The 23,691-nt window shown below is 41.3% G+C and overlaps 1 protein-coding gene across 1 annotated transcript in view; it reads right to left on the reverse strand.

The window, feature by feature from the left end:
• The window catches only part of LOC141108166 (ras-like protein family member 11A-like), an 85,135-nt gene extending 61,652 nt beyond the window's left edge, over positions 1 to 23,483 (reverse strand). Inside the window, exons 1-3 of the mRNA XM_073599484.1 lie at positions 23,093 to 23,483; positions 16,810 to 16,866; positions 6,915 to 6,997 (exon numbers count right to left, since the gene is read on the reverse strand). Of these exons, the coding sequence (XP_073455585.1) occupies positions 6,915 to 6,997; positions 16,810 to 16,866; positions 23,093 to 23,213 (261 nt within the window). The 5' untranslated portion in view covers positions 23,214 to 23,483. The remainder of the gene's footprint in view (positions 1 to 6,914; positions 6,998 to 16,809; positions 16,867 to 23,092) is intronic.
• Between the last annotated feature and the right edge of the window lie 208 nt (positions 23,484 to 23,691).

A 23,691-nucleotide genomic window follows, 5' to 3' on the forward strand; every position in this document is an offset into this window, starting at 1 on the left:
AGTGTCAGTTGGGAAGTAGTGGTGAACAGGAGGGAGAAGATATGCAGTTCAGTACAAGAACCGAGTGAATAAGGCAGCTCATATTTCTAAAATACTTTGTTTTACATTCTTTCTGCATGGAAAGAATAAAGTTATCGTTTATTTTGTTCAAGACTGTTTGCTGTGTGATCAATGCAGGGAAGTGGGGGGTAATGGAACCAACTGGGAGAAAGGCATGAACTATTAGCAGCTCCTACGGGAGTAGTGCGCTTCATGGAGGTCCCACCAAGAATTAACCTTTTTCAGCCAGTCCGTTACCCCTAGCAACCCTGCATACAGTAACCGGTATCACCATCTTTATTCAAAAACTTTGCCTGCATTACAGAAGAAAATGTGGAGGAGTTGTGGGTGTCGCTGTTGCCCTTGGAAACATGGACACAGGGGGTGGTGTGGTGCTGGAGACAATACAGGGACTATTTCTCCTACAGTAGGGACATCGCAAGGAAGCATTTTCACTGTAAAATCAGTTTGTTGTAAAAGCTGCAGTTCTATTGTGCCTGCCGACAGGGGTCGCTGGTTCGCCCAATGGAAATTAAGAGTTACAGTCCCTCATGCGCTGGATCAGCGAGAGGAGGTGGTGGAGTTACGCCCCAGAGGAAAGTTCTCCAGCGTGATACACGGTGTGCGCTCAGCAGTGAAAGATGGCATGGAGTTTCAACCGCCCGCCGACTATGGAACAAAACACTGAACTGCAGGAACGGATTCTCGTTGGCACCGGCATCCGCCTGGAAGTTACCGGTGGGCTAGCGTTGGGAGTAGTGGATGGAGTGGAGAGACTATGCTTGATCTGTCCCGGTTGCCAAAAACCCACCATGGGAGTCACCGCTTGGGCCCGCTGTAGCCACTGCAGCATGCAGCTTACGCGGCTGGGATCTGATCAGCAGAAGGTGAGCTACTACTACGTGGACAGCGCCACCAGACTCTGCACACCGCAAGCCTCAAACCTCCGGAGGGCCAAGATACCATTGGAAGTGCAGCAGAGAAACTCCGTCCAGAGTCCCTCATAACGGAAAAGCCGGAGGTCCAGGTAGGATCTAATGGGGAGGCCTGTGGTCTGGTCGGGGCTCCAGGGGTTGCTAGAGTAATTGAGCAGGCCCCAAGATGTTCCTTTGAAATGCCGACCGTTACAAGTAAGCCCCTTGTTGAACCTGTCCAGAGGGAGCCATTGGAAGGAGATGGTGATATCTCAGGTGAGCTGGACAGGGGAAGCAAGGGCCGGACCATAGATTGGGGTCCCCCAGAAGTGCTGGAGAGGTATGGATCGCTCGAACATTTGTTTGTCTGGTCCTCTCCAGAAGAAGGTGGTTCCAGTGACGAGGAGTACTTTGTGGAGAGCTCCACATCTCAAAGTGCTATCTCCAGGGGTCCGGAAAGCATTGCCACCTTCCCAGCACCCCCAATTAAGACGCTCACGAGCGCATTGCTAAGCCAATTACCTTTGTTTCAACAAAGGGCTATTAGGGCCCCAGACTCCTGTGTGCTACCTGGGAGAGGAAAACCTAGAGAACTTCAACGTTTGTCAAGGTTTCAGAGAGACATTCAGAAACAGGTTGCACAGGAATATGGATTTGATTATCCTTATGTCCCAGAAGAAATAATGAACATAGTGGAAGTTTCCCGGGAGCAATGGGAAAGGGACCTTATATGGGACTACCTACATGTACCCAAGCCCCAAAGGACACCCGATCATGCAATGTGGGTGCGTTTTCAGAACATATTTAGAGAATGGCGGCAGGGACGAGCCATTTATAAAAACCGTGTTCTGGTACAGAAACCTGGTCAGCACACCAGGAGTTTTTCCATATCTGTTAAAGGGAAAGGAGACTCACGGAAACGATTGCCGGACCCCCGGTATTACCTGTAGGGTGTTTGTCACAGGTATGCTGAATAATCCTTGAACTTCAAGCGAGCAGACAGGTTAGGGTGGGCTATCCCATGGAATTCCTTTACAGAGCAACAGTACCTGTGCCTGCTAGGCCAGCATGGACACTATCCCTCTGTTGTCTCTGTCATTCCCTTTGTTTGTTTCTACGGTTAAAGTTATGAACTCTCAGTTGGAGTCACTTAGAAAGTATGTGGCTCATGGAGTGATGGCTTGATTCTCTCTCTTTCAAACTACATTTGGGAATATATCCAGGAATACATTGGAAAGAAACTCTATTCCTAGGTTGGGCAAGCAGTTTCAATCTACCATTTATTAGAAACTTACTACAACAAACCGTTTCATTCACTCCCCATTTACCAAAGAATACAAGTTCCCCCTCTGGGCCAATCCAAGGAATCCTCCCCAATAGGGCTATGGAAGAGTAAGCTCTAGTGAGGGAGTATTTACCCTATCTGAAGTTAGTAGCATTGCCTGAGTAAGCGTGGATAATTTAGAGAAATTGAAAACATGGACTTTGAAGGCACATACACCAATCAATTTCTTAAAAATAGTATGTGCCTTCAAAGACCATGTTTTTGATTTCTCTAAATTATGCAACATTTGGGGACGTGGCACTGATTGAGACTGTGAGTGTTCATAGTAACACCCAGTGAGCACTATACCTATATAGATATCTGAGTAGGCCTGGCAATATACTTCCGCAGGTCCTTTTGAATGGCCTGTAAGAGCAGAGGGGCATTATGCCTATAAAGAGTATGAGAATCTTTAGAGAGGTGAACTAAATAGGTGATGTTGTTGCCAAGACTAAGGTAAGGTCGATTGTAAAGAGTTCTGAAATCTAGATTAGGGAGCGGCCGAACACCGCCCGGTTCGGTTCGCACCAGATCATGCAAACAGGCAAAAAAATTGTGCGAACATGCGAACCCTATTAAAGTCTATGGTACACGAACATGAAAAATCAAAAGTGCTCATTTTAACCGCTTGCCGACCAGCGCACGCCGATGTATGTTGGCAGAATGCCACTGGCAGGCCAAAGGGCGTACAGGTACGTCCCCTTTAAAAAGTGGTGTCGCGAGAGTCCCGCATACTCGATGTCCGCCGGGTGCCCGCGATCGTGTCGCGGAGAGGAAGATCAGGGAGATGCTTATTTAAACTAAGCATCCTCCGTTCTGTCTAGAGTGTTCAAGCCCAGCCCCCTCACAGTTAGAATCACTCCCTAGGACACACTTAACCCCTTCACTGCCCCCTAGTGGTTAACCCCTTCACTGCCAGTGTCATTTACACAGTAATCAATGCATTTTTAATTGCACTGATCACTGTATAAATGACAATGGTCCCAAAAATGTGTCAAAAATGTCCGATGTGTCTGCCATAATGTCGCAGTCCCGATAAAAAAAAAAAAAAAAATCGCAGATTGTTGCCATTACTAATAAAAAAAAATTAAAAATAAAAATGCCATAAAACTATCCCCTATTTAGACGCTATACATTTTGTGCAAACCAATGAATATACGCTTATTGCAATTTTTTTTTACCAAAATATTTAGAAGAATACATATGGACCTAAAGTGAGGAAAAATTTTTTTTATATAGATTTTTGGGTGATATTTATTATAGCAAAAAGTAAAAAATACTGCGTTTCTTTCAAAATTGTCGCTCTTTTTTTGTTTATAGCACAAAAAATAAAAACCGCAGAGGCGATCAAATACCACCAAAACAAAGGTCTATTTGTGGGAAAAAAAGGACATCAATTTTGTTTGGGTACAGCGTCGCACGACCGCGCTATTGTCAGTTAAAGCGACGCAGTGCCGAATCGCAAAAAAAGCTCTGGTCTTTGGGCAGCCAAATGGTCCCAGGCTGAAGTGGTTAAAAGGCTTATAATGCAAGTTATTGCCATAAAAAGTGTTTGGGGACCTGGGTACTGCCCTAGGGGACATGTATCAATGCAAAAACAAGTTTTTAAAACTACAGTTTTTTCAGGAGCAGTGATTTTAATAATGCTTAAAGTGAAACAATAAAAATGAAATATTCCTTTAAATATCGTGTCGGGGGGTCCCCTTAGTCTGCCTGTAAAGTGGCGCATCTGTGTGATGTGTATAACAGTGCCGCAATGTCATTTAAACTTGGTCGGCTGTAATGTACTGCCCTCTCCCGGCAATATAGATAAAAAATCAAGGAAAAAAAATCGGCGTGGGTTATCAAAATCTGGAAGCCCCCTTTAAACCTATGTGAATGGGTATGGTGTACATTGTACCCCTACCCATTCAACAAAAAAGGTGTCAAAAAGTAAAAACCACAATAGACAGTTTTTGACAATTCCTTTATTAAAAAAAAAATGTACATTTTTTAAAAAATGTACATTCATCGTCAATCACGATGCCTGATGGACCCAAAAAAAAAACAAACAAAAAAAACCCAAAAAAAACCTGCCTCCCCATGTTGAGGGCAAGTGGCCCGGTAAGGTTCAGGTGGGGCTCGCTCACCCCCCCCCCCTTCCTGGCCTGCCAGGCTGCTTAGATAAGGGTCTGGTATGGATTTTGGGGGTACCCCATGCCAATTTTTAAAAATTTTTGCGTGGAGTTCCTCATAAAATCTATGCCAGACCCAAAGGGAGGGGGGACCCCACTCAGTTTTTTTTTTTACATTTTGGCATGGAGTTCCCCTTAAAACCTTTACCACACCGTTTTTGTTCTTAATTCTGTCATAGGGTTCCCCTTAACCACTTCAATGCACTATTATATACTCTGCACTGATTACACTGTGTGTGTGTGTGTGTGTGTGTGTGTGTGTGTGTGTGTATGTATGTGTGTATATATATATATATATATATATATATATATATATATATACACACATAATATACATACTAGACTGCCTGCACTGTATATATAGTCTACACTGAATGCACTATAGATAGATAATAAATATATATATATATAAATATATATATATTAAAGGAGTTGTAAAGGCAGAAGGTTTTCCATCTTAATGCATTCTATGCATTAAGATAAAAAACCTTCTGTGTGTAGCAGCACCCCCCAATTACCTACCTGAGGTCCTTCTCCCTCCAGCAATGTCCACGATCCCCTCAGCCATCCAGTAGGCTCCTCCTGATTGGCTGAGACAGAGCAGCGGTGCTATTGGCTCCCGCGGCTGTCAATCAAAGTCAGTCAAGGGGCGGGACCAGGTCGGGGCTCCATGTCTGAATGGATACACGGAGCTCTGACTCGGCTTGGGTGACAACCTGTAGCAGGCTGCTGGCTGAGGGGCACTCAAAAGTGGTAGGGGCTAGGAGCAGCAAAGAGGGACCCGAGAAGAGGAGGATCTGGGCTGCTCTATGCAAAACCAACTGCACAGAGGAGGCAAGTATAACATGTATGTTATTAATTATTTTTTTTAAAAGCAAGCCTTTACAATCACTTTAATACATTGCCTGCACTGTATATATATTCTATACTGACTACGCTATATATATATATATATATATATATATATATATATATATATATATATATATATATATATATATACACACTAAACTGCTTGCACGCCACTAACCAACCTGCCTAATCTAGCTCAAGTTCTCCTCTCCACGTTATTACACTATACATGGCCGCTGTGTAAGCAGCCTTATATAGTGTGTGGCGTGGACTTAGCCCACTGAGCCATGACTGGTCAAATCATGGCTCTCACAGCAGATTGCACAAAGCATGCAGGTTTAGGTGCATGCTTTGGCCAATCAGCAGTTGTCAATGTACTGCGATTTCGCATTGCATTATGGGGGGCTCTGCGGCACTCGAATTTGCCGCAAACGCTCCATATGTTCAGTTCGTTTGCGAGTGACTCATACATCAAGACCATCCCTAGCCTAAATAGCTTCTCCATAACATTTTGCAGGGAGATTTAGGACCTGGTTGTGAAAAACAGAATGTCCTGCTTTGGCTTTATGATGCATGGAATCTATATGGGACTACTGTGATATCTGGGTTGTTTCTGATTTTACAAAATAATGCTTTTAATAAAAGAATGAATCATGGGAAAAGAAGGCGCCCCTGTCTCATGCTGTTTTTAATTTGCAATAAGGTTGACAAAGTGTTATTAACCTAACCCTCACTGCTGGACAAACTGTATAGTGCCCCTACCCACCAAAGCATATTCTCATGCATTCCCAATTGTAAAAACTCATCCTTAAAACCCAGTCTGTTCTATAAAATGCTTTGTCAGCATCTGTTGACAAAATTAGGCACAGGAGAGTATTAGATTTCACCCAATGGATGAGTGGAGAGCGACCTCGGTGAATTATCCCTGGCTTCTCTCTGAGGTCCCACCTGGTCCCAGGGAAATACCCCGTCAGGTAAGATTTCAATCTGCCTACAAGGATTTTGACCAGCAGCTTAATATCCACATTCAAAGGGGATATGAGCCTAAAATGCTGGCATTTGGTAGCATCTTTGCACTCTTTAGGGTAGGGTTGTCACTTTTTCTTCAAGTCAAACCCGAACACTTTAGCGGCGCACAGCAAAACATTTTTTTTAGCATACACTATAGGACTGTAACAGACCTGGGACACCTTTGGGCGCTCCAAAGAGAATAGTAACGTGGCACACATAGTGCCCCCTCACCCTCCTGTCAGGCCCTGTTGTGAACCACATTCCTGTCTGAATATTGTGTCCGGGTTTCAGGCGGTTTGAAACCCCAACACATGATTCAAAACCCAAACTGTCCAGGTGAATCCCGGACAGGTGGCAACCCTTCTTTAGGGATTAGGGTAATATAAGCCAGAAAGACCTCAGAGTAGCTCTCAGAGTAGGTGCACAGCAGCTCCAGCAGCAAATCTGAAAATTTACAGAAATATATATATATATATATATATATATATATATATATATATATATATATATACATATACACTTAACTTAGTTTACATACATTTTTCACAGGATTGTGCTTTCTTTGTTTTAACATGCAAATATTGCAGATAAAAAGCTTACCTCCATTGATACATAAGGTGTATCTTGCACTTGGAGTGAAATTTGCTCCCCATCAATTGTGACTTTTCTTGAATATAATGCACCTGCACAGTAACAAAGCAAGTTTAAAATGAAATTGTGTCTCTGTCCATTGACATTTTATTTCTAAGATATTCTTTTCCAATCATTTTTAATGGAAAAAGTTTTAGGCAAGCAATGAGGTACAAAATAGTGCAAGTACTGTATATAGTAAACCATGGTGTTACAGTGAAAGTTATCAAAATCAACACATTATAGTTGCAATAGAACTTTACTATATTATAACTACTGTCTACAGCCATCTGTGGTTGCAACGGTCAAGACAATCTGTACACTACAGGCATAGTATGTTAAAGTGGATGTAAACCCGATTTTTTTTTTTTTTTTTATGTCATAACATAGAGCACAGGTGTCAAACACAAGGCCCGCGGGCCGAATCCGGCCCTCCAGGCAATTTCATGTGGCCCTCGCACCTCTCCTGCAGCTGCAGGAGCGCTCCAGCCCTCCTCTGTTCCTCCTCCAGACCTCTACTTTCTGCTTTCAAGCAAAGCTTCCAGCTTCTTCCCAGCAGCAACATAAGGAAGGAGGGTGCACTGTGATGTTAGGGAGAGTAGGGGACTCAACTTCTTATAGTGGGGTGGCTCTTGATATCTAATGTAAGGGGAGGGGATGCACTGGACATCTAATGTTATAGATACAACTGGCCCTTTTGAGGACAATCGTAATGCTGATGCGGCCCACGATGAAATAGAGTTTGACACCCCTGATATAGAGTATAAGATTTCCTATCATTTGAGCCCAGTCTTGCCACAAAGAGTTAATCCATCTCTGAGAAATCCTCTTTTATTGTTCAGAGAGATAAATCTTGACAAACAGAGAAAAACTTTGTCAAATCCTCCCCCTTGCTGTGAGTGACAGGTGATTTACATATCTCGTGCACTAGCCTAAGACATGCATTATTTTTTTAATTCCCTCCCCCACTCCTTTCTTCTGCTGCTCTGCCAGGATTGGATGTTCCACACCTCAGCATAATTGGGCATGCTGAAGTCATGTGGTTACTTTCCTGTCTTTTCACTGGATGTTAGAGATCATAGCAGAAGTTCAGTGTAAGAAATACACAGGAGAAAATGCATATTGACAAGGGGAGTGTAGAGGTGGACGGGGAGTCTACTGACATCACGACTCCACCCACCGAGCTCCAGACAACAGACCCACCCACAGAATATGCCGTTTTTCGGCTCTCATAACAGACAGAGGGGAGACATTTGACAGGTAAAGATACATGCAGGAGGCATGTATAACCTTATAAAAAAATCGGCGTGGGTTATCAAAATCTGGAAGCCCCCTTTAAACCTATGTGAATGGGTATGGTGTACATTGTACCCCTACCCATTCAACAAAAAAGGTGTCAAAAAGTAAAAACCACAATAGACAGTTTTTGACAATTCCTTTATTAAAAAAAAAATGTACATTTTTTAAAAAATGTACATTCATCGTCAATCACGATGCCTGATGGACCCAAAAAAAACAAAACAAAAAAAAACTGCCTCCCCATGTTGAGGGCAAGTGGCCCGGTAAGGTTCAGGTGGGGCTCGCTCACCCCCCCCCCCCTTCCTGGCCTGCCAGGCTGCTTAGATAAGGGTCTGGTATGGATTTTGGGGGTACCCCATGCCAATTTTTAAAAATTTTTGCGTGGAGTTCCTCATAAAATCTATGCCAGACCCAAAGGGAGGGGGGACCCCACTCAGTTTTTTTTTTACATTTTGGCATGGAGTTCCCCTTAAAACCTTTACCACGCCGTTTTTGTTCTTAATTCTGTCATAGGGTTCCCCTTAACCACTTCAATGCACTATTATATACTCTGCACTGATTACACTGTGTGTGTGTGTGTGTATATATATATATATATATATATATATATATATATATATATATATATATATATATATATATATATATATATATACACACATAATATACATACTAGACTGCCTGCACTGTATATATAGTCTACACTGAATGCACTATAGATAGATAATAAATATATATATATAAATATATATATATATATATTAAAGGAGTTGTAAAGGCAGAAGGTTTTCCATCTTAATGTATTCTATGCATTAAGATAAAAAACCTTCTGTGTGTAGCAGCACTCCCCAATTACCTACCTGAGGTCCTTCTCCCTCCAGCAATGTCCACGATCCCCTCAGCCATCCAGTACGCTCCTCCTGATTGGCTGAGACAGAGCAGCGGTGCTATTGGCTCCCACGGCTGTCAAAGTTAGTCAAGGGGCGGGACCAGGTCGGGGCTCCATGTCTGAATGGATACACGGAGCTCTGACTCGGCTTGGGTGACAACCTGTAGCAGGCTGCTGGCTGAGGGGCACTCAAAAGTGGTAGGGGCTAGGAGAAGCAAAGAGGGACCCGAGAAGAGGAGGATCTGGGCTGCTCTGTGCAAAACCAACTGCACAGAGGAGGTAAGTATAACATATTTGTTATTAATTATTTTTAGCTCAAGTTCTCCTCTCCACGTTATCACACTATACATGGCCGCCGTGTAAGCAGCCTTATATAGTGTGTGGCGTGGACTTAGCCCACTGAGCCATGACTAGTCAAATCATGGCTCTCACAGCAGATTGCACAAAGCATGCAGGTTTAGGTGCATGCTTTGGCCAATCAGCAGTTGTCAATGTACTGCGATTATAGACCGTGTATATATATATATATATATATATATATATATATATATACACACACACACACACACACACACACACATACATATATATACACACTGCCTGCACTGACTGAATATATAGTCTATGCTAAATGCAGAGTACACACATATATCTCAAATACACTGCCACTAACTAAATAACCTGCCTGATTAGTTTTTACAGGTACACACTCTCACCTTCACTCCAACCACCTAGGCAATCCAAGCAGAAATTTAACCTCCCCACACACACACATCTCAAAACCTTCTGGGACACGTCACAGGTTCCAGAAGGCTGTGGGTCCATTCACAAAGCACCTGTGCACTTTTGCATGTGCAGTGGAAAACTTGCTATGAAGACGCAGGAGTCAACATAGTAAACATGCCGATGCTGGAGGACCCGAAGACTGCCGAAAAACTGGCCTGGATGAGGACGGCGCTGGATCCTTGGGCAGGCAAGTGCCCTTTTTTAACAAAAGTTAGCAGCTACATTATTTGTAGCTGCTGACGATTCATTTTTTTTTTGGTACGACTGAAAGACTGTTTTAACTTAACATCCCGGCTGTTGTCAAATGATGCCCGCAGGAGGGATCTCCCATCCTGGGTGGGTGTCATATGACATCTTGGGCTTCCCGGCCATCTAGGGGCGTGCGCGCGTCCGCCACATCACTCAGGAGCCGGTGCGTGTGACCGTGATGTCCACCAGGCACCCGCGATTGCCGGTAACAGAGCTGGGACGTGGATGCGTGTGTGTGAACACACACATCCACGTCCTGTCAGGGGAGAGGAGACCGATAATAATGTTCCCAGTATAGAGGAACACTGATCGGTCTTCTCCCCTTGTGAGTCCCCTCCCCCTACAGTTAGAATCACTCCCTAGGTAACACATTTAACCCCTTGATCGCCCCCTAGTTTTAACCCCTACCCTCCCAGTGACATTTATACAGTAATCCGTGCATTTTTATAGCACTGGTCACTGTATAAATGTGAATGGTCCCAAAAAAGTGTCAATAACTATTTTGGGACCATGTGTCGCAGTTCCGATAAAAATTGCAGATCACCACCATTACTAAAACAAATAACAAAAATGCTATAAATCTATCCCCTATTTTGTAGACGCTATAACTGTTGCGCGAACCAATCAATATACACTTATTGCTATTTTTTTTACCAAAAATATCTAGAAGAATACATATCGACCTAAACCGAGGAAAAAATTTGTTTTTGTTTTTAAAAATTGGGATATTTATTATAGCAAAAAATAAAAATATTGCGACTGCGTTTTTTTTTTAAACTTGTCACTCTTCTTTTGTTTATAGCGCAAGAAATAAAACCCGCAGAGGTGATCAAATACCACCAAAAGAAAGCTCTATTTGTGGGGAAAAAATGACAAAAATTTAATTTGGGTACAGTGTTGCATGACCGCGCAATTGTCATTTAACATGCAACAGCGCTGAAAACTGAAAATTGGCCTAGGCAGGAAGGGGGTGAAAATGCCCTGTATTGAAGTGGCGCTTCACCCATCCATGCTATAAGTGAGATCCGCCCCCTACTACACATAGCTCACTGCACAGTATCCATGCTACAAGTAAGATCTGCCCCCTAATACACACAGCTCACTGCCCAGTACCCATGCTACAAGTGAGACTTGCCCCCCAATACACAAAACTCACTGCCCAGTATCCATGCTACAAGTGAGCTCTGCCCCCATTACAAAATGCTCACTGATCAGTATCCATGCAAGAAGTGATATCTGCCCCCCATTACACAAAATTCACTAATCAGTATCCATGCCACAAGTGAGATCTAGTACATTTTACACACAACTCATTCCCAGTATTCATGCTATTTCAGGTGGGATCTTTACCAAATCACACAAAGCTTACTTGCCAGTTTCCTTGTCACAGGTCAGAGTTGCCCTCATTAGGCTGCATTCACACCTGGGCATTTTGCTCCAATTCTGCCGGCAATTTCAAAATGCCCTGGTGTTAATGACAAATCAGAATATGCACATTTCAGATGCCATTCATTTGAATAGCACCTAAAAATGCGGTGCGTTTCTGCTGCAATTTTTGCACGATAAATCGTGCTGCAATCATGGCAAACCGCATTTCGTGAACAAAATGAAGTAACTGCTCCAGGTGTGGATAGCTGAACTGCTGATGAATGAACACACATCAGATGGGGTGCACGCCCTGTCACTGCTGCAGACGAATGGATATACAAAAATTGGATGGCAGCACTCCCATATTAGATGCAAAAATAGAAAAGTTTATTGAGGAGATAAAATCACAAGACAAAAAGCAATGACATAGGCAATGGCAGGGGCAAAAGGTGACGCGTTTCACACGGCTGGCGTGCTTCGTCTAAACTATTCAGAATGCAATCACCAACATAATAATATACAAAAAGACATATCACATGATCACTTAACATAATTGATTCAAAACAAATTCAAAACGAATTCAAAACAGATGGGATTCTTCCAGTGATTGGATCCCTGTGTTCTGTTCTTTGCTTCCAAAACGAAAAACATTTTTCCAGATGAATGGCTTGGGTAATGCTATTAAAATATCCATTGTAGAAAACACATTAAATGATAAACAATTACCACAGTACAAAAAATATTCCACATCCCTCAAGCCCAATGCACGGGGAATCAAGGAATTCAAGCTGGACAGATCACAAGTAATCCATACATCCCTCTCTACCCATTCAATCTTGTCATATAGATTTAATATTTGTTTTGTGTCTCTCAAATAACTAGGGAGTAACTTGACCAACGATTGAAGCTGACAATCGACCCAAAACCCCAATTTTTGTTTAGTGAGCCGATTCCAGCCACTATGGGACGCCCCACCAAAGGATCAAGTCCCTTGTGGGTTTTAGGGAGATGGTGAAAAAATGGAAATTCAGGTACCAATGCTTAACCTTCTTTTTTGGACAGCACACCTAAACGCACACCCTTCTGAGCCAGAATGCACAAGATTTCTTTGTATTGCTTGGTGGGGTTCCCCTGAACATAGAGTAGGTGTTTGTTAAATTTGGTGTTATCGCTCTCACTCTCATACTGGTCACTGGAAGTTCAACATGGCACCTCATGGCAAATAACTCTGAGGATCTGAAAAAAAGAATTAGCCTAGGCTATAAGAAGATTGGAAAACAAATAGTGTAGCGCACTGTGAAAAAAAAGGGATAAACTTAACATGATACAAGTGAATATGGGTACCGGGAACGCCCGACTATCGACAAGATGGAGGGTGTATCCTTAAAGGCTTGTTGCATGGGAGATGGTGGTCAGATATCCATGGATGTAATGAAGGAAGTTATAAGAGAGGAGAGCAGAAAGGGCCACATAGCGTAATTTCATTTAAAATAGAAAGAATTTTAATGTAGCTAGAACACTTACATTTAGTAGGTCAAATAAGCGCTTTAAAAACAAATGGCGGCAGTGGAGTCCTTCCCGACGCATTTCATCTCCTAGGACATTGTCTGGGGCGCTAATCCTGTAAGGATACACCCTCCATCTTGTCGATAGTCGGGCGTTCCTGGTCCAGTGATTTGGAGATTCTGAGTGTCCATCCACATTTGTTGTCCATACAACACAAGCCTGTTTGACTCATAGAACGTATGTTCTTTTGGGTTCAAACGCTTTGGTAAGCCTCCCTTATATCGGTGGTGGTTCCCCTCACTTCGGTCATACATCCATGTTCACTGTCTGGATATCAATAGGAAGTCTTTGAACTTTTTTTGAACAGTGTTACTTTGTTTCTAATCCTTTTTGGACATTTAATCACTTGTATGCACGGATTATCACATATTGTTTAAGCTTTTTATTCTCATTTCAATATTGAGAGTATTGGGGTTTATTACCCATATTCACTTGTATTGCGTTAAGTTTATTCCTTTTTTTCACAGAGCGCTACACTATTTGTTTTCCTATTGTTTTTGCTATTATCTAATTGCTGTGTTAGCTGCAGCGTGGAATTTTTTTTTACACTATAAGAAGATTGCCAAGACCCTGAAACTGAGCTGCAGCATGGTGGATGGTGGCCAAGACCATACAGCAGTTTAACAGGGCAGATTCCACTCAGAACAGGCCTCACCATGGTTGACCAAAGAAGTTGAGTGCACATGCTCAGCGTCATATTTAGAGGTTGTCTTTGGGAAATAGACGTATGAGTGCTGCCAGCATTGCTGAAGAGGTTGAAGGGGTGGGGAGGGGGTAAGCCTGTCGGTGCTTAGACCATACAGTGCACACTGCATCAAATTGGTCTGCATGGCTGTCGTCCCAGAAGGAAGCCTCTTCTAAAGATGATGAACAAGAAAGCCCGCAAACAGTTTGCTGAAGACAAGCAGACTAAGGACGTGGATTACTGGAACCATGTCCTGTGGTCTGATGCGACCAAGATAAACGTATTTGGTTCAGATGGTGTCAAGCATGTGTGGCGGCAACCAGGTGAGGAGTACAAAGATAAGTGTGTCTTGCCTACAGTCAGGCATGGTGGTGGGAGTGTCATGGTCTGGGGCTGTGTGAGTGCTGCCGGCACTGGGGAGCTACAGTTTATTGAGGGAACCATGAATACCAACATGTACTGTGACATACTGAAGCAGAGCATGATCCCCTCCCTTCGGGGACTGGGCCGCAGGGCAGTATTACAACATGATGACGACCCCAAACACACCTCCAAGACGACCACTGCCTTGCTAAAGAAGCTGAGGGTAAAGGTGATGGACTGGCCAAGCATGTCTCCAGACCTAAACCCTATTTAGCATCTCTGGGGCATCCTCAAACGGAAGGTGGAGGAGAGCAAGGTCTCTAACATCCACCACTCCATGATGTCGTCATGGAGAAGTGGAAGAGGACTCCAGTGGCAACCTGTAAAGCTCTGGTGAACTCCATGCCCAAGAGGGTTAGGGCAGTGCTGGAAAATAATGGTGGCCACACAAAATATTGACACTTTGGGCCCAATTTGGACATTTTCACTTAGGGGTGTACTCACTTTTGTTGCCAGCGGTTTAGACATTAATGGTTGTGTGTTAAGTTATTTTGAGGGGACAGCAAATTTACACTGTTATACAAGCTGTACACTCACTACTTTACATTATAGCAAAGTGTCATTTCTTCAGTGTTGTCACATGAAAAGATATAATAAAATATTTACAAAAATGCGAGGGATGTACTCACTTTTGTGAGATACTGTACATAAAAAAAAAAAATATTTATATCTATTACATGTGGTGCTTCAGAACTGTATTTTACAAGCAATACCTCATATCGCTCTATTACTCACAGTGCCTCATACCTCTGTGTTACATATAATACTTTATATCTCTCTATTCTGTGCAATGCCTTACACCTCCCTTTTAAACATTGCGGTTGATTTACTAAAGGCAAACAGACTGTGCACTTTGGACATGCAGTTGCTCCAGTTTAGTAAATGAGGGAAAGCTCATCTGGTTTCCATTATCCAATCATATGCAAGCAAAAATGCTGTTTTTTTTTAATTTTCCTTGCATGTGATAGGGTATTCTTTGCAAAGTGAAGCTTTACCTCATTTACTAAGCTCTGCAGCAACTGCACTTGCAAAGTGCACAATCCATTTGTCTTTAGTAAATCACCCCCAGTGCATCTGTATCCCAGGCTCATCATGAAGGGCTACTTAACAATTTAGGATATCGATACACTCACATTTGGTAAGTGTGCTCAGCAGCCCACATATGTTATGTTGTGACTGCACAATATGCTTAGCTTAAAGTGGTTGTAAACCCCATTCATGAAATCTGACCTGGGCACATACTGTATATCTGTAGTGTTTACTTATCTCTCTCCAAAGCTGTAAGTCCCGTGTCTTTCTGCTGCATCGTTCTTCTGTTATCAGTATGATAACTTCTGACAAGTTCTCTGACACAAGAGATAAAAGCAGCTGGAAATTTGTGTTGGGGAGGGTGCTTAGAGATAGATAAGCAGAGAGCTGGTCTATTCACAGTACAGCTCTGCAAGTTTCTTCGTTCCTCTGCCTATGTGGAGGGGGGGTGCCTTTCCGACAATCAGCTCTCACACGGTGTATACCCAGACTTCCCTACCACTGCTGAATGAGGAAACACAATTTGTAACACGATCTGCACTTTCTAAAGAGTGTAGAAAGCTGAAAACAGCAGATATACAAGTAAAACTTATGTAGAAGGATTTGTTTCATCTCTGTGTATCATCTGAGGCTGTTCACTTCACTGGGTATATGTGAGAGTTTACATCCACTTTAAGTTGAACAGTATAAAAATGGAATTTGATACACTAAAACTTTTAAAAGATTGTTTGAAAGAAGAGATTGTAAGGTGGGTTACAAATTAAGCCAGACACACATTACAATCTGACTGCACAATCTTCCTAGATATACTAGCTATGCTAAATTTACAAGGTGGAGTGCACAGCAGCTCCTTGTACAGCTGACGGAGTGGCAGTAGCTTTCTATGAGTGTTTATGCTGTTTATATGTGCCTACAAAAGGGAGTGCAATATTTTATCTTATGTAAGAAAGTACAGTTTTTATGGTTTTACACGATGAGTTCCCATCTCTGTTCTCTCTCATGAGTGGAGTAAATCTGGATAAAGACATAATACATCTGAATGCGCTTTTTGACCTTTTGTTGCAAAACATAAGTCCATCTGTTTTGGTGAGTTCAGGCTGACCAAAGGAGTTTGCACCATCGGTGTGGGGAATCTAAATCAAATCTTGGAGAATCTATAACCAAACCACTTGGAAAGGGGAGCAGTAGGGGGTAAGGACACTAAAAGTGCAATCATCATTTATCACCACTATTTGGAATTATGTTTTTGCAATGAAGAAGGACACATTACATTATCAAAAAGGACAAAGAAAAAAATAGACTATCATACAAAGAACTAGAATGCATACACCCTAGAGTCCATTAATAAATATAGCCTCTTTTTGTGTACAGTGCTTTCGGTCTTAAAAAACAAAAACAAATGTAGGGCCAGGTTAATGACAGGCTAGGTGTGCCTTTTTACATAATATTGATTTTCAGTAATTAATCTTGTGCATTTCAACTGTTAACACAAAGAAGAATTTGCAGTGTTCTCATTTTGTAAGCACATGCTGGGTAATTAATCTCCCTCTCCACCCTCTTTCCAAACTTACCGGTGTTTGCTTCGTAGTCTCCAATAAACCTTTTTGTCAGAAATCTTACAACCAAAGCTAGGACAAAAGAAAAGGAAAAGCTGTGTTATTGCTGAAGGATTACATATGTATTGAGTCTACTGCCTCACTGCATTTTTTCACAAAGTCAACATAGGATTGCTCAATAACATTGACAAATGTAGTGCAAAATGTAATGCATTGTTGTCCGACTTGACAGGCTTCAGCAGAGCAAGGTTGTAGTTCACACAAAACTATGCAGCTGATAATTCATTAATTGATGATTGTTAATTATTAATTGCCAAAGAACATCCAATTTTTGATGTCTAGAAACAAGGATATACTTTAACTGGAAATAATTAGTCTTTTTTTTCCCATCACTGAGCATTTAAAAAACGCGAATAACTGATTTTCATACTTTTATTGGACATTGGGAGAACCAAGTCCAAGAAAACTGTAAAGAAAAACTTCAAATGAACTACAGAATGTACTACAATGTGTAAGTGGTCTCTCCACACTTTATGTATGGTATATTACAATATGTCTTAAACTGGATGAAAATCATAAATGTTTGTGCAACACAGCTTAATTCAATTAGAATTAGATGCTTTGGAAACATACTATGCAAAAATTCTCTAGCATCCTGTAAATAATACAATACTTTAATCCACATTACATTTCAGACTTATAACCTCAAGGCAGAGATGTTCTTCCAGATTCCAAGTATAAGTGTGCCATTATTTGAGGGCAGCAATGAGTTTCTATTCACAAACCCACAACTATCAATATGTCACACTTCTGAGACCTCTGTGATAATGCACCATCCATTGTCCAGTATATCTAATAATATTTATACCCATAAAAAACACCTATGCAGTTTGCTTTTGATTTGTTTCTGCAGCATTTTTTGCGGTGCATTTTGCACCACGTTTTTGATGCAATTTTTGATGCGTTTTCATTTTTTATGTAAAAATGCATCTTTTAGGGTGTGCTCCCCAAATATCTTGTTTGTCTATTGTATGGATATGACCAAATCCTTTTGGGTGCGGAGCACCCCACTCTCTCATCAAGTACCTCTCATTAGTGTCCACCTGTGTCATGGGTGGAGACTTCAAGTTCTCTCATATAGAGGTGTATTTCTCCCATGGTTCAGAGAAGCAGGATCTCCCAATCTATGGATAGTGTAGGACCCACTAATCATGGGGTACTTTGTCGCAGTAAGTGGGCTTAAGCACCATATAGCAATATGGTAAGACCAAATCCTCATATTTTTTGATAATGTTTTTTGAAATGTATAGGTGTTTTAAATAAGCCTTGCTGGAGGTAAATGTATTTTTGTAAGTGTGCGCTGTAATATTGTTCTTTCATTTTTTTATGTGTTTATTTTTTGCCCAGTTTGTTGTTCGGTTGATTACAAAAAATGCAAATTGTGGCAAAAATGCTCTACGTGCTTTTCTGCAGCTTCTCTGTTGAAGTCTATTAAACCAAAAATGCACCGTTTTGCTTTTAAAAAAGTCCCTGACCCTTTCCAAAAATGAAGCGGCTGAAAAAAGCATAGATGTGAATTTGTCCCATAGGAAACCATGGTAAATGGTTTCTTACGTAACTAAATTAATCTTACCTATCTCACTGCACCTTCAGTGTCACTTACAAATCTACTTCCTGCTCTCCTACTCCTCTTACTGTTGGGGTCCCCAAAAGTTCTGTCCTTGGACCTCTCTGATTCTTGATCTATACCACCCCCCTGGGTCAGGTGATAGCCTCCCATGGCTTCCACTACCATTTCTATGCTGATGACACCCAAATTTCTCACCCCATCAGTCTCATCACACATCATTGATTTATTAAAGACATATCAGCCTGGATGTCTTACCACTTCCTCAAACTCAATCAATCTAAAACCGAGCTCATAATATTTCCTCCCCCCACATGCCCCTTCCCCTGACTTCTTTGTCAAGATCAATGACACAACTATCAGTCTGTCCCCACATGCCAGGGTGCTAGGGGTAACCCTGGACTCTGAATTGTTCCTTCAGATCCACATCCAATCCCTGTCCAAATCATGTCGCCTTAACCTCCGCAACATCTCCAGAATAAGCCCCTTTTTAACCAATGACATCACCAAACTTCTAATTCACTGCCTGGTTATCTTTCACCTCACTACTACTCCTGCCTCATTGGATGACCTTTACATAGGCTATCCCCCCTTCAGTCCATCATGAATGCTGCTGCAAGACTCATCCACCTTACTGTTCAGTGTCCTCCGCTCCTCTCTGCCAATCCCTCCACTGGCTTCCACTCACCCAATGATTAAAATTCAAAGTACTAACAATAACTTACAAAGCCACCCACAACTCTGCCCCCAGCTACATCACTAGCCTGATCTCAAATTATCAATCAAGCCACTTTCTTCGGTCCTCCCAAGATCTCCTACTCTCTAGCTCTCTTGTCACCTCCTCCCTTGCTCACATCCAGGATTTCTGCAGAGCTTCTCCCATCCTTTGCAACTCCCTACCCCAATCTGTCTGACTGTCTCCTAATCTTTCCATCTTTAGACAATCCCTGAAAACCTTATTATTTAAAGAAGCCTATCTTGCTTCTAACTAATACACTGTTTTACTTTCTCCATCAGCTCATCCCCCACAGCTATTACCTTTTGTATCAATTGACCCTCCCTCTTAGATTGTAAGCTCTAACGAGCAGGGCTCTCTGATTCCTCTTGTACCAAATTGTATTGTAACCATAATGTCTGCCTTCATTTTGTAAAGTAGTGCTGTGCAAACTGTTGGCACTATATAAATCATTATATATATATATATATATAAATAATAAATGGACTGCAGTGCGTTTCTGCAAAAACCAATAAAAAAAAAAAAAACACACAGTTAACTGAGTCTAAAGGACAAGTAAGATGGCCTGTAAGGCTGTATTAAAATTAGGCCTGAAGTGCTAAAAAATTACATGCATAGTGTATTCAATGTGTGAGATGTAATATGCATTCAATTGACCCATCTGTCTGTGCATGAGGAAATCACATGGTTTGGATAGATTAGGAAAGTTTGCAGGTCATGTCCTCACTGAGGACTCCAGCTATATAATGTTTATCAGCTGTTGGCGGACATACACTTTGATCAACATTCGCCTGGAAAAGACATCTTCAGATTGTATTAACCACAAGCACTCTGTTATGTTCTGCAACCTCAGACCAAAGTAAAAAAACATAAAGTACAAACACACATGGATATTGTATATAAACTATCTATTTATGTAAACACTTAAAAGTGGTTGTAAACCCTTACATACACCCAGTGAAGGGACTATTCTCCGGTGATACACAGGGATTAAAAAAATCCTTCTACATACATTGTACCTGTTTATCTGCAGTCTCCTCTTCTATACATCTGTTCAAAGTCCAGAATTTATAAAGCTTGTCTGAGCTGTCAGAAAAAAAGGGGACGGAGAGCTGAAAATGCACTCTGCAGAGCTCAGTGAGGAGAGCTCTGGGAGCTGATTGGAGGGAAGGGACACACCCCCTTTCACACAGTGCACAGGAACAAAGCTAAGGCTGTTAATCTGCTGGAGCTCCCTCTCTTGTCACCTTTTTTCTCTTGATGTCAGGAAAACTTGTTAGAAGTGAATCATGCCGATAGCAGAGGAACAAAGCAGCAGACAGAAATGCCACTTAGGCTGGATTCACACTAGTGTGAATTGAATGCGATCCAATTCACATGACAGTAGAGTGTGCCCGGATCTCCATAGAGCCAGTTCGCACATCTCCGTGGCAGCCGTGGAGCAAATTGCACAGGGGTCCTGGGTGTCTTTGGCTCAGTTTCAGGTCAGAATTCAGGCAAATTTCGGGCCTTATTCGTCCCTGAAACAGAGAACAGGGACACACTGGCCCCCTGCTGTGAGCCACATGCGAATTAAGCGTGAACTCAGCCTTAGGGGTTGCTTTAATAAAACTGGAAAGTGCAAAATCTGGTGCAGCTGTGCATAGTAGCTAATCAGCTTCTAACTTCGGCTTGTTCAATTAAGTTTTGACAAAAAAGAAACCCTGGAAGCTGATTGGTTTCTGTGCAGAACTTCATCAGATTTTGCACTCTCCAGTTTTAGTAAATCAACCCCACAGTGCTCTTAATTGAGACAAGTACACACTATAGAGGGATATGCTTTGTTCATATTTAAGGTCTAAAGGTTTAGAACCACGTTATTATAACCTGTTTATTCTGGTGTTATTCAATCCATGTGACATTTACTCGGGTACTCCTTGTAGAGTTGCCTAGGCACTCTACAAAAAGCAGTATGCGCTGAACTTCCAATGTATTGGCCAGTAAGGGGAACAACTACAAGCTTGTGTAGACATTTTCCATTTATATCAGGTACATGTACCATTTACCTAAGGTACAACATAGTTATTGGATATCAAAGCTATGTATTAATAAAATAGTTATTAATATAACTACTGCAGTTTAGACTGTACATTCTGTTTTATATTTACTAAAACCAAAAGGGCATGTTTTAATTTAGCATTATCTTATACTGTGTACTGCATAGATTTCTATTCCTGTTTTCTAAGTGATTTTGTTTATTTATATCATGCTTTTCAGAATAATAAAGACACAAAACACATGTTTGAAATCATAACCATATGCATTGTCTTCTACCACCCATGACAATGCTGTTATATTTATTTAAAATGGCTTTATGTCCCTTATGTGTACATAAATATGTGTATATGTGTATGTATGTATGTATGCATGTATGTGTATATATATATATATATATTTTACAGACCATTAGTGTACAGTGCACAGAAATACAGTTTTTATTTTAATCTCTTATGCCGCGTACACACAATCGGATTTTCCGTCGGAAAAAACCTTTGAAGGTTTTTCCGACAGAATTCCGCTCAAGCTTGGCTTGCATACACACGGTCATACAAAAGTTTTCTGAGCTTTCGACCATCAAGAACGCGGTGACATACAACACTACGATGAGCCGAGAAAATTCAGTTCGATGCTTCAGAGCATGTGTCGAATTGTTTCCGCGCATGCGTAGGAATTTTGCGCGGCGGAATTGGTACAGACCGAAAAATTGAGAACCTGCTCTCAATCTTTTGCTGATGGGAATTCCGTCGCATTTTCACACGGTCGCATTTTCTGACCAAAAGCTCACACCGGACTTTTGCTGGCGGAATTTCCGATCGTGTGTACGGGGCATAAGACTGAAATGTCTTTACTTCAACTCTAGGATTTAACAAGGTGTATGAAGCCAACAATATAGATCATCAGAAAGCGTCCATTAAGGAGATGCACATTCATCTATGTAAATATAAAACTGTCAGAATATTAAAGTCATCAAAAATAGTTCTTCAGGAAACAATCATGATTACCTTCCATGGTTTACAATTACAAGCTTTTATAGGAACATAGATATATTTGCAATCTAGACATTTTAAACAAACAGCTTGCACTGTTTTGGTATAATATGTGCCATCCAATTGTATGACAGTGGTGTAATTGTGATTAATGCAATATTATTTTTCCTGGAGCTCATAAAAACTGGTGCAGACAGATTTTGCAAATATGTCTCTCATGTGTTCCAAAAGTTGTGCAGCATGCAACAAATTCATATACCGGTCTAGAACTTGTACTTGAATTTGGTGCATGCTGTGTGAGACACTTTGGAAAAATCCATGTGCACCAGTTTCTCGCTGTACTTAAAAAGAGAGTTGGTCTTAATTGGATCCATTTTTATAAGATGCAAACTGTCAATATTTTATTTTGAATTTGGTGCATTCAATGGGCCACAATCTAGAAGTGGTGCATTTTAGAACTACCTGAATTTGGTAGTCGCTATCAGAACTAAGTTGCAGATGCTTCATGAATTTGGTGCAATACATTACCAAGAAGGATTACTGCCAGAAAAGTCTTGCAGCAGCTTTACTAAATTCCCCTTTGTGTGTTAATATTGGGTCAACTATACCCTACTGCCCTATTCAAATACCTGTCACAAACCAAAATATAGATAATTGACAGGTGAAAGTAAGGTCTCCATAGAGTAAACAATAATAATAATATTAATTATAATGTGTTCCTTGAAGTTTGTTACTACATCAGAACCCCCAAGACATCTGATTATTCTCCCAACTCTACATTACCTCCTTACTACAGAGTTTGATCATAACTGATCACGTATTTTACCTAATTTTGCAGAGAGATTTAACGTAATCTGATCTGAATAAAATTTCAAATTTGCTCAGAATATAATAAATGTACTTCTTTACCTGTTTTTCCAACACCACTGCCCCCCAGTACCACAATCTTGATGTTCCTGTTAGGGTCACAGTCCAGGAGAGGATATTCAGGGATAGGAACCAGCAGATAGTTGTGAGAATACTGGGACATAGTCTGTCAGAAATATCACAGGCAATTATCCAGCTATTACGGTTATGTGTTACTATTAAGTTCCACGGCTTCTTGATGCCAACACCATGATTTAAAAAGTAAGAGAAACTGGTGAGACTTCCCTGGGAAAATCCAACTGTCCACACTGAGGGTCTCCTTCAGAAGCAGAAGAGAACTTCTCTCTCCCAGCACAAGTGAAAACTGATTCCTGCAGTCACCAGCCAATCAGGATACATGCTTTGACATTCCAAGGGGAGGGGTTTTGGGAAATGGTGATTTTAACTGTATCTTCCCAGATAAGTTATTCTTTAGATAACCTTCTATCCTTCTGCATCTTTTCTAAAAACTCTCCAGAACTGCTACAAAGAAGAACAAGCACACACAAAGAAACTATATAAACAATTAAAATAAATATCACTCTTCTATTTTCCCTTGCTGCTTCTTTAAATTAATTCAATTATTAAATTAATACCTTCAA

This window comes from Aquarana catesbeiana, linkage group LG09, assembly GCF_042186555.1.
Source record: "Aquarana catesbeiana isolate 2022-GZ linkage group LG09, ASM4218655v1, whole genome shotgun sequence".
In the NCBI taxonomy this organism is placed as follows: domain Eukaryota; kingdom Metazoa; phylum Chordata; class Amphibia; order Anura; family Ranidae; genus Aquarana; species Aquarana catesbeiana.